The sequence below is a fragment of the Hibiscus syriacus genome, unplaced genomic scaffold (genome assembly GCF_006381635.1).
Source record: "Hibiscus syriacus cultivar Baekdansim isolate YM2019G1 unplaced genomic scaffold, ASM638163v2 tig00116989_pilon, whole genome shotgun sequence".
In the NCBI taxonomy this organism is placed as follows: Eukaryota; Viridiplantae; Streptophyta; class Magnoliopsida; order Malvales; family Malvaceae; genus Hibiscus; species Hibiscus syriacus.
In genome coordinates this window covers 2742952-2763893 of record NW_024063508.1, presented here as the reverse complement: position 1 = coordinate 2763893, position 20942 = coordinate 2742952, and the positions used below count along the sequence as shown (strand labels likewise).

Sequence of the window (20942 nt, the reverse complement as noted above, 5' to 3'; positions counted from 1 at the left end):
TTTTTTATAACTTTCAATATTCGATGTTTTATTTTTCTATGAAATGAATATTAGATTCACGTTCGAAAGACCAAAAAAGAGTGAATTAAACATTTAAGGTCTAACAATTAACGACGGACAACAACAACCGACGACAACAATGATGAGTGATAACCAGCGATGAGAACTTTAACTAGACTCAAGGTTAAATTTATATTTTATATAAAATTTAGGGATTAAATTAATATTTTATATAGAATTTAAGATCAAATTATTATTTTATTTAAAATTCAAAGGTCAAGTTAAAATTTAACTATTATTACTAACATATCACATTAGCAAAGTAACGAAAATTGATGATCCAATGGTCAAAACAAGACAACCAAAACAAAAGTGACCAAAACCAAACTTTTTTAAAATTGATAACCAAAATCAAACAATCCAAAAACATAAAGGATCGCCAGTTTTGTTTACCCAAACATTTTTATTTCCCACTTCATGCAAGTGTCGCCCACCTTCCTCTCTCTACAACACACTTTTTAAGTATAAAATACCATATAATCACTCAATTATAGGTAACTTTAATTATTTTGCCTATCAAATTAATTTTTTAATTAGATCATTTAATTATTAAATTACTATCAATCAAGTTATTATATGTTAATATTTGATAAAAATGATGATGTGACAATTAAGTACATTTATACAATTACACTTTTGGTCCTCCTTACTTATAAATTCTATTAATTAAGTCTTAATTTAATTTTAATTAATAAATTTAATCATTCAATCAAATTATGACATGTCATCATTTGATTGGAGGAAATAAATAATTTTTTAATAATCTAAATAATGACAAGGTTTCGAGCTCAGATCATCTAAAGAGTATAACATTTTTTTAGCCACTCAAAAATTTAAAAAATAATTTATACCCGGGATGCATGGATAAACATTAAGAGCACCAACCATTAAATCAAGACCAGCACTAGTTAAAGATTGAAAATATATTTTGTTAGAAGTTATGAAAATAAGAACTAAACACGCATCTATCCAAATGAAGAACCACTAGGTAAAATTCAATAGATGATCAATGTATTTTTTTATAATTATAAACTATACACACCATAGCATAACAAAATGTAAGTTAAAATTTTAATTTTGATTTCAAAATCACTTTTTAAATGTATTTTTTATAAATTTTATATTTAGTAAGTATTATTTACAAGTCAAAAATGCTTTTAACCCAGAAAGTATTTTTCAAAAGTATATTTAAAGGGGACCTTAATATCCTATGTATGCAACCTATGCCCTCAACTATATAGACTAGTCTCATCCTTGTTGGAGAAACCTTGCCATCCTAATATTTTATTTGTACCCTTAAATATATTTCAGAATCTGCGACTGACTTACTTCTAAGAAGTCAATCATATAGCATCATTTTCTAAAAAGTTTAGAGCAATTGAGCAAATGATATAAAGTAAGTCTCCTTCCAAAAGAAGTGCATGGACTTTTTAAACCTTGAATTGCCCAAAGAAATTGTAAATGCAATCACCTTTTCTCTTCACAATTTTTTTTCAAACGTACTGAAATGAATTGAGCAAAAAAGCACCTTGTTGAAAGTACCCAAGAAAATGCTAATACCCCAGATGAGTGTTCAGGGTGCAATAAATCTTTTTGAAAGCAAACCAAGAGATTATATTACTGATTGCCCAAAGAAATTGTAAATGCAATCACCTTTTCTCTTCACAATTTTTTTTCAAACGTACTGAAATGAATTGAGCAAAAAAGCACCTTGTTGAAAGTACCCAAGAAAATGCTAATACCCCAGATGAGTGTTCAGGGTGCAATAAATCTTTTTGAAAGCAAACCAAGAGATTATATTACTGACCTTCCAGAAAAGGAAAACAAAACATCTTTGTCCAAAAAATCTGTCCTCGCCTCCTCGTTGTAGAGAGTTGGGTTTTATGACCATTACAAGGAGAAGAGGGATCAGAACACAAAGTCGAGAATGCTGGAAAGCCTGCTGAAAAGAAGAAAAATTTAGAGCAATGGCTAACATTCTTGGTGACAGGAAAGCAGAAATAGCTTCACAGATGTGAATAGAAACACAAAATTCTGTTAAGAATCCCCAGAAATGATAACTCCTCAAATACGAAGAGGGTTTCATCTAGAACATCTAACCAGCTACTCGTAAATCATGGCCTCCAAAACCGTCACAAAGAACAACAGGGACATCACTGGCAAAATCTTCTGGTGGAATCTCTTCTGCTGGCACAATAGCAACATTGTCCGAAACCTCAGTCAGCACAATCAGTACCTCGACCAAATTCAAAATGGAAAGTTCCTAGCCAAAATTAAGAAATGTGAAGGCAAGCCTGACTGATAAATGATTAACAGGAGTGAATGAGAAGAGGCGGAAAAAAAAAGGTAAAGCGACATCTGCAACCATTTTTGTAACCCCAGATCCGGTCGGTAAGTTAGACCCAAACTTGAGTGGTCACATATCCCATTCAGAGGTTTTTTTTTTACAACTTATAGAATATTAAATATAATATAGAACAAAATATATTAATAATACAAATATGTCCAAAACGATAGCAAATACATGTCACCAAACATAACTGAAAAACATATAAAAATATATGTCCGTACAAAATAAGTAGTTGATCTCCCTGATGCCAAATATGCTAGCTTACGGTCTGCTGTTATCTGAAAAAGTTAAAAAATATAGAATGAGCTAAAAAGCCCAGTGTGCTCCAAACAGTGCATAAAAATACGAATAAATATTCCATAAAATCGGTTTATCAAACATATTTTAAAATATGATCATTATTTCCATATAATCACTTAGGTTTCTATCTTTTATATTTTCCCGAAACATACACCCACCTGCACACCAGTAAAGACTACCCTAAGCACGAAGCTGAGGCCTGCAGTAATAACGTCTCCATCCAGTCGCTTTCATCACTACAATGTGTAGGTTCCTCAGAACCATACCCCCTGCACACCAGTAAAGACTTACCCTAAGCACACAGCAAAGGAGTCTGCAGTAATAACTCCCATCCAGTCACTCAACTCACTACATGTGTAGGTTCCCCAGAACCATACACCCACCTGCACACCAGTAAGGACTTACCTAGCACAAAGTCGAGGAGCCTGCAAGTATTCTTCCTCCACAATTTCCCCCAATGTCAGTAATAAACAAGTATGTATTCAAGTAAAATTGGTGAATAATTCATGCTTTTAAAAAAACATATCGAAATACAGAAATCAGATATCAGGAAATCAATATTCAGGAATCACGTTCAGTATCATGTCACAACAGTATATGAATTATCACCAATCAAAAAATATTTTAAAACAGTAATAACACTGTCATGAAACACACCTGTAACAGTCTGAAATCAAATAGGAAGCTTATTACTGGTTTTGTCGATCACGCTCTGCTGCGACGCTAGATCCTACGAATTGGAAAAATCCATATTGGAAACCTAATATAAATAATCTAAATATTATTTAAATAATATACGGAAACCTACGGATAATTCTCGTAGTACGCGGTTCAGGCTGATCTAATGAACGGACAACACCGGACCTAATTGATCATTGCTCAGGTGAAACATGAGTACCTTCATAAAATATTTTTTTATTGAATCAATTCCTTAACCAAATCTCAATTAAATAATCAATATTAAAATATTAAGCCTTTTGGGTTTACAAGCTCGATTCGGGAATTTCGGGTCAGAATTTGGCAAAACGAACTTCGGAATCAGATTCAGAACGTAGAAAAACATAAAGTATGACTTTCCAAAAATTTGAATTATTGGTCAAAATCAAAGTCAACGGGTTTGACCGACAATTCGAAGACTTTTGGGTTTGAATTTTGTGAAACCGACCCCAAAAACGGATTTGGAACGTCAAAAACTATCAGGATAGGTATTTTCGGAAAATATTAACGGCTGTTTAATAGCCGGTCAAAGCCGGTTAAAGTTCTGGTCAAAGGTGGTCAACAAACTGTCAATCATTTTACAGAAATAGCACCATTTTTAAATTAAATACCAAAATAGCACCTTTTCGAATTAAATTCATAAAATAGCACTTTTCGAATTAAATTCCCAAAATAGCACATTTTCTGAATAAATTCCCAAAATAGCACCCTTTTCGAATTAATTCCCAATATAGCATCCATTTCGAATTAATTCCTAAAATGTCACCCGGTCAACGGGTCGGGTCAACGTGTCGGGCCGATCAACGGGTCGGGTCGTGTCGGGTCAAACCGGTTAAACACTTTGAAAAACCGATTGAACCGGTCATTTTAGTCTTCCCCACGCGCAGTGGGGGCGCGTGCGAGGTCTATAAGCGTCGGAAAATTTACAGAAAAATTCCTAAAAATCATTTTGAGCGATTTCGAGATACTTACAAAGATCGGTTCAAATTTTTGAACGGCGGAGAGCTCGTTTACAACAAATCGAAAAGTTTGACTGTTTCACCTCCCCACGCGCCGCCGTCGACGGAGACCGAGGATGACACCGACGGACTCGGAACGGCACAAGGAACACGATGGTGCGGGAGGTGTCGTAAACGGAGCAACTATCGGCGATGAATTTAAGATTTTCTCGACGATTGAGCTAAAAAAACATCGATGTTTTAACTTGAAATTCACGGCGTTTGGCAGCGTTTCACTTCAATTAACTTAAGGGATTTGTTCCTCACTCGATAACGAACACGATGGTGGTTTTAAAACGACGATCGGAATTCGAACGACTTCGGGATCGTAGTCGGAAGTTGAGGTTGGGGAAGGGAGTTTATGCTCAATTTAGGAGCAATTGGTTTCTGATTTTTCAGAAACCAATTGTCGTATATAATACCAAACTTTACCAACCTTTCTTGGGTAAATTCAGGGCTTGGTCCCTGAATTTTATTTAACTCTAAAATAAGCTACACTTTTTTAAAATCTTACAATTTAGTCCCCAAATTTTACCAAATTACTTAATTAAAACCTCAAATTACAATTATATATTTTTTTTCAAATTTCCGGTTTGTTACAATTCTCCCCCTCTACAAGAAATTTCGTCCTTGAAATTTACCTTATGCAAATAGATAAGGAAATTGAGTCTCCATTGACTCCAATGTCTCTCAAGTAGCTTCTGAAGGACTACGATTACTCCACTGAACTTTGACCATTGGAATACGTCTATTCCCAAGAACTCGCTCATCCCTCTCTAAAACCTGAACAGGCTCCTCCTCATATGACAAATCAGGTCTCAGCTCTACCTCATCAACTTGAATGATGTGATCTGGATCTGGACGGTATCGCCTTAACATAGACACATGAAAAACATCATGAATACGACTGAGCTGGGAAGGCAACTCAAGCTGATAAGCAACAGGTCCAACTTTCTTCAGAATACGATAAGGCCCAATAAATCGCGGACTCAGTTTACCCTTACGTCCAAATCTCAATACTTTCTTCCATGGAGATACTTTAAGAAAAACTTGATCTTCAACCTTAAACTCGATATCCTTACGTCGCTTATCTGCGTATGATTTCTGTCTATCAAATGCCTCTTTCATGCGATCACGGATCAATCTGACAGTATCTTCAGTCTCTTGAACCAAGTCTGCACCCAAAATTTTTCTATCATGCAACTCTGTCCAACATATAAGAGTACGACATCTATGTCCATACAGAGCCTCGTACGGTGCCATGCGAATACTTGCCTGGTAACTATTATTATAAGCAAACTCAGTTAATGGCAAGAAATCTTCCCAACTACCACGGAAATCAATCACACAACCCCGTAACATATCATCCAACACCTGAATAACTCGCTCAGACTGTCCATCAGTCTGTGGATGAAAAGTTGTACTGAAATTCAAACGTGTACCCAGAGCCTCGTGCAAAGCTTTCCAGAATCTGGAAGTGAACATTGGATCTCGATCAGATATGATAGACAACGGAACACCATGAAGTCTAACGATCTCAGAAATATACAACTTAGCCAGTTTGCCCAAGGAATAATTAATCCGGATAGGAATAAAGTGCGCTGATTTAGTGAGTCGATCAATAATCACCCAAATAGAATCCTTTTTAGAAGGAGACAAAAGAATACCAGTAACGAAGTCCATCGTAATGCGCTCCCATTTCCACTCAGGAATCTTAATTGATTGTAACAATCCAGATGGATGCTGGTGCTCTGCCTTAACCTGCTGACAAGTCAAACACCTCGCCAAAAAATTTGAAATATTCTTTTTCATACCAGTCCAAAAGTAACGCTCCTTGAGATTATTGTACATTTTGTCCCCGCCAGGATGCATAGCATAAGGACTACTATGAGCCTCCTGAAGAATAACCCGTCTCAACTCATCATCTTTAGGGACACAGTAACGACCGTGAAAACACAAAATACCATCCTGATCCATAGTATACTCTGAACTTGATCCTTGCTTAACTTGCTCAATAATGGGAAGCAATGAGTTATCCAGAAGTTGTTTGGTCTTAATCTCATCTGCCAAAGTAGGTTTAACCTGCAACTCTGCTAACAAACTATTATCATCAAATAGACTCAAGTTGGCGAATAAGGCTTTGAGATCTGATATTGCCTTACGGCTCAAGGCATCTGCCACTACATTAGCCTTCCCTGGATGGTATTCTATCTCCAAATCATAGTCCTTTAGAAGCTCCAACCAGCGATGCTGTCTCAAATTCAATTCTTTCTAAGTAAGCAGATATTTCAGACTCTTATGATCAGTATAAATATAACACTTTTCTCCGTATAGGTAGTGTCTCCAGATCTTTAAAGCAAAAACCACGGCAGCTAACTCCAGATCGTTAATAGGATAGTTACGCTCATGCGGCTTTAATTGACGCGAAGCATAAGCGACAACCTTTCTATCTTGCATCAAAACACAGCCTAATCCAGAGTGTGAAGCATCACTGTAGACAGAAAAATCTTTCCCTGATTCAGGCTGAATCAACACTGGGGCTTGAGTTAGAACAATCTTCAATTTCTCAAAGCTAGCTTGTTGGTCCTCAGACCAGACAAATGGAACATTTTTCCTCAATAGTTTCGTCAGAGGAGCTGCAATAAGGGAGAACCCCTCAACGAAACGACGGTAGTAACCAGCTAAGCCCAAGAAACTACGGATCTCCGAAACGTTCCTGGGTTGCTTCCAGTTCAGAATAGCCTCCACTTTGCTTGGATCCACCCGAATACCATCATCAGAAACGATATGTCCAAGAAAAGTCACTTCGCTGAGCCAGAATTCACACTTGCTCAACTTAGCTTATAGCTTATTCTCCCTTAGAGTCTATAAAACAATCTTTAAATGTTCCTCATGTTCTTCTTCACTTCTGGAATACACCAGTATGTCATCGATGAACACAACTACAAACTGGTCCAAATAAGGTCGAAACACCCTATGCATCAGATCCATAAAAGCAGCAGGGGCATTTGTTAACCCGAACGACATCACTAAAAACTCATAATGCCCATACCGAGTTCGAAAAACAGTCTTCGGAATATTCGAATCTTTCACTTTGAGTTGATAATACCCAGACCTCAAGTCTATTTTTGAGAAAATAGAAGCCCCTCGAAATTGGTCAAATAGATCATTGATTATGGGCAAAGGATATTTGTTTTTAACCGTGAGCTTGTTCAGTTTCCTATAATCGATACAAAGTCTCAATGTCCCATCTTTCTTCTTGACAAAGAGAATTGGGGCTCCCCACGGTGATACACTGGGTCGGATAAATCCCCTGTCCAACAACTCCTGGAGTTGGACTTTCAGTTCCTTAAGCTCCTTTGGGGCCATACGATAAGGAGCCATTGAAACCGGGGTAGAACCAGAATATACTTCAATTTCAAACTCAACCTCTCTATCCGACGGTAATCCAGGCAACTCCTCGGGAAAAACATTGGAAAATTCCTTGACAATTCGGATGTCTTCAATATCGGATTGAGATCTCCTGGTATCCAATATATAAGCAAGAAACACCTCGGAATCTTTCCTGATCATCTTCTCAGCTACCAAAGCAGATACAATATTCGTCAGAAATCCACGACGTTCCCCGATCATTACAATCTTTCGATTATCTGGGGTCTTCAGAACAGCTCTCTTAGTCTCAAAATCAATATTTACTCGATGTTTGTCCAACCAATCTACGCCGAGAATCAAATCAAACTCTTCCAAAGGTAACTCCATCAGGTCAGCCAGAAAAATCTCTCAATTGATCTCAATAGGGCACTCTTTATAAATACGATCCAACACAATGGACTTGCCTAAGGGACTTTGAACTATCACCGAATGCTCAGTATTCTCAACATGAATATTTAGACCCTCAGAAACAGAATGCGATACATAGGAATTGGTAGAGCCGCTATCAAACAATGCAAAGTATGGAACTGAATGAATAGCAACAGTACCTGCAATTACATTAGGCCAATCACGATCCTGTCGAAGTCTGGCAGTGTAAACCAATGCAGGCTGTCCAGTCTTAGATCTGACTGAACCCCTACTCTGAGATGCTCGGCCTCTACTAGCAGATCCTGGTACTCTACTCTGATTACGACTTACTACTGGAGTCTGAACAGTACTTTGAGTACGTGCGAGAGTGCGAGCTGGCGTCTGAACTATAGTAAATGGCCTTGGACAATCCTTCATGAAATGGTCACGAGAACCACATCTAAAACATGTACCCAATTTCTTCCAACATTCTCCAGGATAACATCTCCCACAATAATCACATAGCTGCAAAGATTGGGACCCAGAAGATCCACCATGTCTAGAAGGCTGAAAAGTTGAAGAACTAGATGCAATAGGTCTGACACTCATACCACCTCTATGAAAGGACTCACCCCTGCCTCTCTTGCTAGGGTGTGCTGAAGAATCAACAGAACCAGAAGGCCTCCTGAATCGGGTTTGAGCTCGACTCCTGATCTCATACCAGAGTCCATTCTCAAACCTCAAGCATCGATCTGTCTCCGTGTCAACAAGTCCAGGAGCATAACGGCTCAATCGGATGAACTCCACCTCGTAATCCATAGCAGACATATTACCTTGCTCCAGATTCTGAAACTCCTGGCGTCGCTCCTGCAGATATCTCTCTCCGATGTAGCGACTCCGGAAGCGCGTCTTGAAAAGATCCCATGTTAATTGGTTCCTCGGAATACTACTAGAAATTGATTGCCACCATCTAAAGCTCTCTTTCTTCAACATAGTTAGGGCCCCCCTTCAACTTTTGCTCAGGTCTGAGGTCCATCTCATCCATAATCCTCTCAGTGTCCTCCAGCCAATACTCAGCGTCTGTCGGAGGTCCACCAGTAATACCCTCGAATGGAATTACACCAGCATCGACCAAAGAATTTGAAATCTCCACTGCAGTCATGTTACTAGGGGCTCTAGCAGCTCTCTGAAACATGCGGAAGATAGCTCTATTAATGGCGTCTTCATTCATCTCAAAATCCTCATCTTCAGTGACGGGAGGTCTCTCACAGGAGTAAACTGATCATCATGAGAAAGAGTCGGATCTACTTGCTGAAGAGGAGGATCATGTGGTGACATCAGATCGTCTATCGTAACAGAAGGTCGAGCGACTCGCCCTCTACCACGTCCACGTCCTGTCCTACGACCTCTAGCAGCATTCATCATTGGATCTATAAGGCTCTACAGAAAGAATTTTGAAACATGTCTCAGATTAGCATCAGGGATCTTGAGAAAACTTTAAATCATAACATAAGGTGACATTTTTTTTCTTCTTAAAAATCCAAAGTTTAGGACCCATATACAGTCCGAGTGTTTAAAACCGAAAGCTCTGATACCACCAAATATAACCCCCAGACCCGGTCTGTAAGTTAGACCCAAACCTAAGTGGTCACATATCCCATTCAGAGTTTTTTTTTTTTACAACTTATAGAATATTAAATATAATATAGAACAACAAAATATATTAATAATACAGATATGTCCAAAACGATAGCAAATATATGTCACCAAACATAACTGAAAAACATATAAAAATATATGTTCGTACAAAATAAGTAATTGATCTCCCCTGATGCCAAATCTGCTAGCTTACGGTCTGCTGTTATCTGAAAAAGTTAAAAAATATAGAATGAGCTAAAAAGCCCAGTGTGCTCCAAACAGTGCATAAAAAGATACGAATAAAATATTCCAATAAAATTGGTTATCAAACATATTTTAAAATATGATCATTATTTCCATATAATCACTCAGGTTTCTATCTTTTATATATTTTCCTGAAACATACACCCACCTGCACACCAGTAAGGACTTACCCTAAGCACGAAGCTGAGGAGCCTACAGTAATAACGTCTCCATCCAGTCGTTTTCATCACTACAATGTGTAGGTTCCTCAGAACTATACACCCACCTGCACACTAGTAAAGACTTACCCTAAGCACACATCAAAGGAGTCTGCAGTAATAACTTCCCCATCCAATCACTCCACTCACTACAATGTGTAAGTTCCCCAGAACCATACACCCACCTGCACACCAGTAAGGACTTACCCTGAGCACAAAGCCGAGGAGCCTGCAAGTATTCTTCCTCCAACAATTTCCCCCCAATGTCAGTAATAAACAAGTATGTATTCAAGTAAAATTGGTGAATAATTCATGCTTTAAAAAAACATATATCGAAATACAGAAATCAGATATCAGGAAATCAATATTCAGGAATCACGTATCATGTATCATGTCACAACAGTATTATGAATTATCACCAATCTAAAACAATATTTTTAAAACAGTAAAATAACACTGTCATGAAACACACCTGTAACAGTGTGAGAAATCAAATAGGGAAGCTTATTACTGGTTTTATCGATCACGCTCTGCTGCGACGCTAGATCCTACGAATTGGAAAAATCCATATTGGAAACCTAATATAAATAATCTAAATATTATTTAAATAATATACGGAAACCTACGGGTAATTCTCGTAGTACGAGGTTCAGGCTGATCTAACGAACGGACAACACCGGACCTAATTGATCCTTGCTCAGGTGAAACACGAGTACCTTCATAAAATATTTTTTTAATGAATCAATTCCTTAACCAAATCTCAATTAAATAATCAAAATATTAAAATATTAAGCCTTTTGGGTTTACAAGCTCGATTCGGGAATTTCGGGTCAGAATTTGGCAAAACGAACTTCGGAATCAGATTCAGGACGTCGAAAAACATAAAGTATGACTTTCCGAAAATTTGAATTATTGGTTAAAATCAAAGTCAACGGGTTTGACTGACGATTCAGAGACTTTCGAGTTTTGAATTTTGTGAAACCGACCCCAAAAACGAATTTGGAACGTCGAAAAATGTTAGGATAGGTATTATCGGAAAAGATTAACGGCTGTTTAATAGCCTGTCAAAGCCGGTCAATGTTCTGGTCAAAGGTGGTCAACAAACTGCCAACTATTTTACAGAAATAGCACCATTTTTAAAATAATTTCCAAAATAGCACCATTTCAAATTAAATTCCCAAGATAGCACTTTTCGAATTAAATTCCCAAAATAGCACTTTTCAAATAAATTCCCAAAATAGCACCCTTTTCGAATTAATTCCCAATATAGCACCCATTTCAAATTAATTTCCAAAATATCACCCGGTCAACGGGTCGGATCGGTCAACGGGTCGGGTCAAGGTCAAACCGTTTGAAAAATCGGTTGAACCGGTCATTTTAGTCTTCCCCACGCACAGTGGGGGCGCGTGCGGGGTCTATAAGCGTCGGAAAATTTACAGAAAAATTCCTCAAAATCATTTTGAGCGATTTTGAGATACTTATAAAGATCGGTTCAAATTTTTGAACGGCGGAGAGCTCGTTTTCAACAATCGGAAAGTTTGACTGCTTCACCTCCCCACGCGCCGCCGTCGACGGAGACCGAGGATGACACCGGCGGACTCGGAACGGCACAAGGAACACGATGGTGCGGGAGGTGTCGTAAACGGAGCAACTATCGGCGATGAATTTAAGATTTTCTCGGCGATTGAGCTAAAAAAACGTCGATGTTTTGACTTGAAATTTACGGCGTTTGGCAGCGTTTCACTTCAATTAACTTAAGGGATTTGTTCCTCACTCGATAACGAACACGATGGTGGTTTTAAAACGACGATCGGAATTCGGACGGCGTCAAGATCGTAGTCGAAAGTTGAGGTTGGGAAAGGGAGTTTAGGCTCAATTTAGGAGCAATTGGTTTATCAGAAACCAATTGCTATATATAATACTTAACTTCACCAATTTTTTTGGGTAAATTCAGGATTTGGTCCCTGAATTTTCTTTAACTCTAAAATAAACTACAAATTTTTAAAATCTTACAATTTAGTCCTCAAATTTCATCAAATTACTTAATTAAAACCTCAAATTACAATTATATATTTTTTTTCAAATTTCCGGTTTGTTACAAGTTTTGCACCTGTTGAATCAGCTAGTTCACGTGAATGTCACTCTCTGTACAGATGCTGCAAGAAGAAAGTAGTGAAGCTGATACTACTGGATAAAGAAATGCTGAAAGCCTTCCTGAAATGATGAAAGGATGCACCCAAGGGATTGAAGAGCTGTTGAAGCATTCTTGGAAGAGTAAGGGGGATGCAAATATAACTGGTTGATCTCACATCAGTCTTTTTCTGAAGGAGAGGATGGAACAGGATAAAGTTATTAAAAAGAGAAATGCTGACAACCTACAGCAAGAGGTTGCCCTTCAACCAAAGAACTATGACCAAGAAAAAAATTGTCTCCTTAACAAAACCACCTTTACCTTCTCACCTAGCAGCTCTCACTTTGTCTCTATTGTGATTCACAAACGAGATGTTTAATTCAATAAACATTAATAACAAAGATTCAGTGTCAGTCAAATAAAACAATGATTAGTTTCGCCAGAATTACTATTATTACTGAATGGCAGGAAAGTGCAGTTCTAATACAATTTTGGTATAGAGTTCTCAATAAAGAAGTTATGCATGACATTAAGCCATGTATCAAACTTTCAAATATATGTGTGAGATATCCTCAAGTACAAGAATAGCTAAACCACAATAAAAATAGATGCAGGAAAGAGATGAGTGTTGATTTTTAGTTGTGAAACTGAATGAAACCTTGCATTCACCCCCTGCATCAATATCAAAGTTAATCCCATCACCATGAGTGTTGTTTTGGTATTGGAGGAGGTCCAGAATATTGCTGTCCTCCTCCCATCTGTGGAGAACCTGATGACTGCCATCCACCTATCTCAGCAGGTCCAGAAGGTGACTGTGGCGACTGTCCAAAAGATCGAGGTTGACGCCCAGTGAATCTCCACCTATTTTCATTTAAAACTCTATCAATATCTTCATTCCTCCCAACTTTTCCAAAAGCTACACGCACAAACTCCTGCAATGCAGGGGTAACACCGATTGAATATCTCATCATCTGGTCCAGTACATCGAGGCTTTTGTCTAGCTCATCAGCATTGCAAAGCCCTCTGACTACAACATCATAAATAGAGGCATCCGGTTTAGGATCTTTCTCTTCCATTTTCATCAAAAGTGCAGCAACTTCCATGTTCTTACCATTCTTTAGAAATTCACTGAAAACCCTGGTTCCAAGACCGGCAATCACCCTCAAACCGGACTCAACCATCTTGGTAAAAGACCGTAGAGCATCATCAACCCGCTCCGCTTTCAAGTATGCATCAATCATGGTTCTATACATTGGAACATCTGGTGTCAGAGACTTCCCACACAGTTCTTGAAAAAACTTGTCCGCCTCATATAGCATTCCACGCTCACAAAACCTGGCAATGATATTATTATAACCAGCAGCAGTGTCCATAGCAAAAGGCTTGGATCCCGGCTTCGTTCCTACCTTCTTGAAAGTTTTAATTGCCTCCTCAAAGTTCCCCAACTTAAAACACTCGTTCACCATGATATTAAAGGTATCCGAATTCACCGCCTGCGAGTTAGGAGGGGTATGATTATCCAACATATTTTCAAACAAGGCCCAAGCTTCTTTGTTCTTCCCATGTTTGAGTAAAACCTCCAAAAGGGCATTACAAGTGGGAGGAGGCATCTTAAATTTCCTATCCAACAACGACTTATACGACTCCATGGCCTCCTTATCCTTCCCCTGTTTAAACCACCACTTCATAAACGTAGCATTGACAACTCCATCATAAACCAAGCAACGCTCTTTCAGTTCATCAAACAACTCATTGGCCTTGTCCAAATTTCCCAAATTCAGAAACCCGCATATGAGGTTGTTGAAAACCAAAGAATCTGCACCGTGCCCTTTATTCAACATCTCCCGTAACAGATCCATGGCTTCCCCAATCCTCCCAGCATCGATCAAGCCCTTGGTCAAGTGCCTGTACGTCACAGGCGAGGGGCTAAAGGGTGCCCTCTCCAAAATCTCGTGGTAAACTTGGATAGCAGTATCGACTTCACCCCTATCGCAATGGGTATTAATCAAATTGTTGTAAGAAACAACATTTGGAACAATATCAGATTGCTTGAAGAAGTAATGAAAAAGAGCGATTGCCTCGTTGAAGCGTTTGTTCCGGTACATGGCGGCGATGATAGCGTTACAAGTGAAAACGGTGGGACGAGTAGAGGAGAAAACGGAGGAGCGAGCAAGGAGAGAGGCGGCGTCTAGGTCAGAGGCGCGGATAAGGGATTGAACACGGTTGTGAAGGTTAAGGCGATGGCCAACGAGGGCAGAGGTGCTGTCTGGAAGTCTTGGGGCATTAGGGTCCCGAGTGGGAGGGGAAGAGGGGGCAGAGGCACGGAGGGCATGTATTGGGGGCTCAATCCGCAAACGACGCTTGCGGCGGCGGCGCTCTGCGGCAGCTTCTTCTGCTGAATTGAAGGCGTAGGAGCGTTGGGGAGGGGGAGGGGGAAGATTCTGGATTGGGTTTTCAGAGGTAGGGTTAAGCGCTACATTGTGGAGGAAGTGGGAGAGGGGAAGAGGGGCACTGGGTCTCGGACAGTGGCGGCTGAGGGAGCGGAGGATGAGGAAGCGGAATAGGAACATCGTCGGTGTATTAACGGCGATACGAAAATAGGCTAAAACCCTACACACAAACAACAGCTGCTTAAACCTTAAACTCAGTGCACTTTGCTGCCTCTCATATTTAAACCCAATATACATGTACAAAAAAAATGTTAATCATTCATTACATCTAAAAGTTTATTATATATGGTATGTGACGCATTTTTAAGATAATAGATAAATGTTTAATACAAAAATAAGTATTTAAATTATATCGTTTTTATATATAGATATAGTTGATGAACGTTGTACATTTTAGATGTCTTATTTATAATTATTATTAAAAATATTTGTTAAATGATACATGTTGTATTTATATAATTTAAAAAATAATTTTTTTTAAAAAAAAATACTATTTAAATACATGTATTTATATACATGTTAACCATTCTGAGTTTTGGCTATGGTGGGAAAATGTGGGTTTCAGAGGGGTTTTGATTTCTGGACAGAAGAGTGTTTTTAAGTTGTTTCTAATTGTTTAAAAACATGTTTCTAATCACTTAGAGCAATAAAACAAGTTTGTAACTTCTTTGTTTGCTTTGGTTAGTGAAAGAACTTGGTGAGTGTTCTAAAGCTAAGAATAAGGAAAAGTTGGTTTTTTCGGAGGAGCATCGATTTTGAAAGAAATGGATGAAGAAGTGTTGAGAAATCCAAATAAACTCAAATTCTGTCAATAAATATTATGCTTGAAAAAGAAGAAGAAGAAAAGAAAAGAAAAGGAAGAAAAAGAAAAAAAACAAAAGAAGAATAAGAAAAAGAAAAAGAAAAAGAAAAAGAAAAAGAAAAAGAAAAAGAAAAGAAAGAAGAAATAAAAAAATGGGTTCAAGATGAAAATCCGCAAAGGGCATATTGAAACCAAAGGAAGGATTTTAGTTGAAAACTCGAAAGGGTGGCTCAAATGCATGTTGATATTAGGCATCTGGCAATTTATACTCTCTCGAGAGTCTGATATTTTGAGGGAAGCTTCACGTCTGCAAGCATTTTGACAACGTTTGACGTCTTCTAAATACATGCTTACATCAGTGCTCCAGGGTTGATTAGTACAGAAACCTTATTGCTAATAATGGTTGGAAGCATTTGTACTTTGTTTCTTGATTTTATTTCCTTTCTAAGATTTCCATGACTTTGTAAAAAATTTGAATTTTCATCAATAAATTGTATTTCTTTAAATCCAAGCTTTTGTTTCTGGCATTTCTTTCATTTTTAAGCATATTTCGAGTGAGTCAATATGGTGAATATATAAAAACATAAGATTTCTTGGTATTACTTTGAGCTAATCTTCGGAGCGTGGGGAATCCAAAGTAGTTTGAGATCTCGACACTCGAGTTTAGTGATGAAGAGTGTACGATTGAGCGTATTAAGTGATGAGCTTTGTGAGCCTAAAATTTGGAATGGAGAAATCAAGTTTGACATTTCAATTCTCGTTGGAGCATATTTTCATCAAGTTGATGCTATCTGAGGTATATAAGAAATACCGCAGTTTGGAAGAAGAAAAATGAAAAAGAAGAAGAAAAAGAAATGCAGAAAAAAGAAAAGAGAAGAAAAAGAAAAATAGAAGAAAAAAAGGTGAAAACCCAAAAGGACGCTTTGAGAACAGTGAATCTAAAGTGAAAACCTGAAAGGGCTCTTTAAAGCGGATAAGAGAAAGAAACCCGAAGGGAAGACATAGAAGGGTTTGATATCGAGCATGAGATGAAACCATGAGTTAAATTTTGCAAGGATCATGAAGATGAAGACTGAGCAAAGAAGAAGAGAATAATATAATTGACATCATGCATTCATGTTCATTCATTCATTTCAAACATTCTTACATTTTGACAAGGATAGAGATTTACAAAGAAGACATTCCTCAGCAGGAATTGGAGTTGATGAAGAACTCAACACATGTGCATCATTACATTTTACAGAAGCTTGTTGGAAGTTGAAGAAGTTCATATAAGAGAGCTTGTTCGGTTCTAACATCCATTTTGGTGCTTGATTTCATCACAGGAGGAGATGGATCAGTGTCAATATTTTGCCTGATTCTTCGTAGAAGGAGTTGAATCAGCATAACCTTTATTTGCTCGATTCTATCATAGAATGAGGTAGATTAGCATCGATATTCTGTTTGATTCTTCACAGAAGGAGTTGGATAAACATTTATTGTGTTACTTGATCCTTCACTGAAGGAGATGGATCAGTGACAAAACCTTTCACTGGATTCTTCACAGAAGAAGTTGGATCAATGAAAATCTTACCCTCGTTTCTTCACAGAAGGAGTCGAAATGGAATCACCATTTTTCTTGGTACCATCACAGAAGGAGGTGGGCCAGCTTCATCACTTTGCTTGATTCTTCACATAAGGAGTTGGGTCAGCATTGTGTTTTTGCTCTATTTCATCACAGAAGGAGGTGAATAAACATTTTTGTATGAAGATTGAGTTTATATAGGAGAGCTCATTTGACCTAGACTGAGTCATTGTGGTATAATGAAGGGTTCATATAGGAGATCTCGTTGTTCTGTCCTAGGCATTTTGAAAATGAGGAGTTCATATAGGAGAGTTTGCTCAGATTTTTGGAGTTGACTTTTATCAGAGGGTGAAGGGTTCATGTTAGAAGGATCTGGAGCTCATGGGTGGCAGTCAGTCGGATAAAATTGGTGTTTCTTGTTTTTTCTTCATTCATATTCCACGTCAATGAGCAAAGAGGGGTAGTTGTCATCATCCTATCTGGGTGGTGACACATTTCATATTATAGTATAGTGTGTATATAGAGTATAGTATGCATATGAGAGGATCACATATCATATATCGTATAGTATATAATTTTAGTTAAGTGGTTGCATATTAAATAATAATTGTGTGTGATAGTACATATTAAATATAGTTGCATTTGCATGTCATATAATATTAAATAATAATTGCTTATTTTAAATAATATTGCATGTTATATTAGATATTAAATAATTAGTATATTATATAGTTCATATTATATAGTTAGTATAGACTATATAGTTTGCATTTTAGAATATTAGTCCATTTTTTTTTAAATAAATAAAACTAAAAAAAGAGTCCATTTGTATTAAAAAGAATCCATTTACATAGTTTTTTTTACATAGACCCAAATTAGCTGACACATGTTTACATATATGCATTAAATAAATAAAAGCATAATATCTACACATATAGCCGTCGGTTTTGGGATGTTTTTAGGGGGGAATTTTGTTGTTTTGAAAAGTAAAAGATGGGGCATTATTTAATGGTTCATCTTTTTAGGTGGTGACGTCACCAATATTGGTGAAAAAGCACAAGTCATCTCCACTCTTGATTGGATTCCATCCAATGGCTATGGATGATTCAATCCAAGTGAAACAAACACAAATGGATGAGAGCCATTGAATAGGAGAAGGATCCAAGGGCCTCGATTGTGCCACGTCATCGATCCATGTCAAGAAAGCACAAATGCATCTGAACCATTGGATCTAGATTTGATCAAATGGTTAAGATTTTATCATCCAAGGAGGCTTGGTTCTCCCATTGGCGTGTCCCACTGGTCGGGTTGTTTCGCCGTTGATGAGTCGCCATTGTTCCACCATCGCATCGTCGCCGTATCACGCCACCACCGGTTGGGTTTCGTAGTATGCAAAAATAAAGAAAATTCAGTTAAAGAACCTTTATGAATCCGAGCTCATTCTAACCATTTTTTAGTGGGAACGGTTGTATTAAGAGCACAAAATCGTGAATATAAAAGGATCTTCAATCATTATCATTAATCATAGAGATAATCACAACTAGTCATCAACCGAAGCAATATTCATCATCACCAAGCAACATTTCCAAAATCTTAAAAAAATAGAGAGATGAGAAGTGTTTTTTACCTTCGTGTTTGTCTCGTCGCCATTCGTTGCTTATCTTGGGTGCAAGGTGAGCTTTCCTTTATTATACATTTTTTTTGGTTTTTTTTGGGAAGGTTCGAATGGGTTCCGGCTGGAGTTGGATGCGGTGGCCGACTGGAGTTAGATGATGGTCGGGGTTGATTGGAGCTCGATTTCGGTTAGTGAATGGGAAGTTGGGTTTTGGTTCTTATGAACCATTGGTTTTAGGTTTGGGGATGAAGAAAACTTGGGTAGTTTTTAGGTGGTGTTCTTGGGGTTCTTAGGTTTAGAGAGAAAACAACTTGTTTTGATCTAAAGATAACATGTTTGGGTTGTTTGATGGTGTTAGTGGAATATCAAAATGGGTTGTTAGATAAGAACTTAGGAAGAACTTGGGAAGATGAGTATTGTTTTGTCTTGAAAAATATTTTTTGAGTGGATTTAGGTGTTTTTTAGATCAAAGCTTGAATTTTTGGATGAACAATGGATGAATATTATTAACTAAGGAAGAACATGTTGATTTTGGGGTTTCGATTGAGAGCATTTTTGGGGAAGAGGATATTTTGGAAGAGTGAAAAAAATGAGGCTTGTGTTAGATTTTTGGCTTTTATGGTGATTAACTTTTGGGCTAATTGTTTCATTAAAACACTACATGGTTAGCGTGTTTTCACTATTGTCTGTGACTTTTCATCTATTTTATTTTAGTCACTAAATGTTTGTAATTTGTTCCCCGAATTTTAATTGATTTCGATTTAGTCATCAATTTCACTCCAATTATTTATTGCTTGCATGAATATGTTTAATTGTTAATATTAAATGTTAATTTGTGAATCTTTTAAAATGGTCATGTGTTTAATTGTAGAATAAAACCTTTAGTTTTTTTCACTATTTTAATTTGATCATTAATATTAATTGGCCTTAGTTCTTTTAATCAAGCCTTAGATTTTAAGTGCTTTAGTTATTAATTAAAACTTTAGTTTAGGTTCCTTAATTAGAAATCAATAAGTTTAGTAATGCCCTTTTAGGTTTAGTTTCCATAATAATATTGATTAGAAACACATAAATATAAGTTCATAATTAATTAAAAGGAATATTCTTTTATTCCTAAATATTAAAAGGGGTGGTCTTAAAATAACTAGACATTCATGTTCAATATTTATTTTTCGAATAAATGAATATTCTATCCAGTGATCACCCCAAAAATCAAATAGGTTCCCTAATTTTAAATAAAAAGGTAGATATTTATTCCTACATTTAAATTGCTAAGGACGAGTTGTTTGATTACTTCAAAGTTTGACCTTCATTCTTTAAATCACGGAACATCCTTATTCTTTTAGTTAATAATTTGCCTAATTTGTCACCTTTAATTTTCTATTAGGGTTTAACAATTGAAAAATTCTTTAATTTTTAAGGATGACGATATTTCATTATTTCGATTAAAACATAAGAAATAACCACCTTAATTCTGATTAGGGGTTAGTTTCTTCTTTAATTGGAAATAACAAATATTGTGTGTGTCTCTAAAATTTTAAAATATTTTAATGAATAAAGGGATCATTAACTAAATAAAGATTCAAATTTCTTAATTTTTGATATAGGGACAAATTAATAATTGGAAATACCAATTTTGGGCGTTGTGGGGGTTCTAATCCTTCCTCAAATGTAATCGACTCCTGAACCCAAAATCTCTAAATCACAGACTGAATCCCGTCGTTTTAAATTTTTTATTTAAAGGGGTGTATCCCAGGTTTTCAACCTACCCAGTCCCAAAGGTTGATGGCGACAACAATCATTTCAAATCTTTTCTAAAATTCAATTTTTAAATTTATTCCGATTTTTGCCTCTTCAAAAAAGTCATCGCGACAGGAATGATGGAAATGTAAATGTTCGTCAATTTAAATTCATCAAATAAGGATCGTTAGAACATATAAAGGTCCGATCTCGATGTCTTTAAATAATCAAACATCCTAGTTCTTTCTAAAGGATTGATAATATATAATTAATTTTTATTTTATTTCATACATCGAAAATATGGATTAATAACAAATTTATGAATCGAATGACGAT

At 36.9% G+C, this 20942-nt stretch overlaps 1 protein-coding gene across 1 annotated transcript; it reads right to left on the bottom strand.

Annotated features, from left to right (window-relative positions):
* Window positions 1–12958: 12958 nt before the first annotated feature.
* Window positions 12959–15066, bottom strand: LOC120193097 (pentatricopeptide repeat-containing protein At1g10270-like). The gene has a single exon (XM_039195706.1). The coding sequence runs from the start codon at window positions 15003–15005 to the stop codon at window positions 13134–13136; it is 1872 nt and encodes a 623-aa protein (XP_039051637.1). The 5' UTR covers window positions 15006–15066; the 3' UTR covers window positions 12959–13133.
* Between the last annotated feature and the right edge of the window lie 5876 nt (window positions 15067–20942).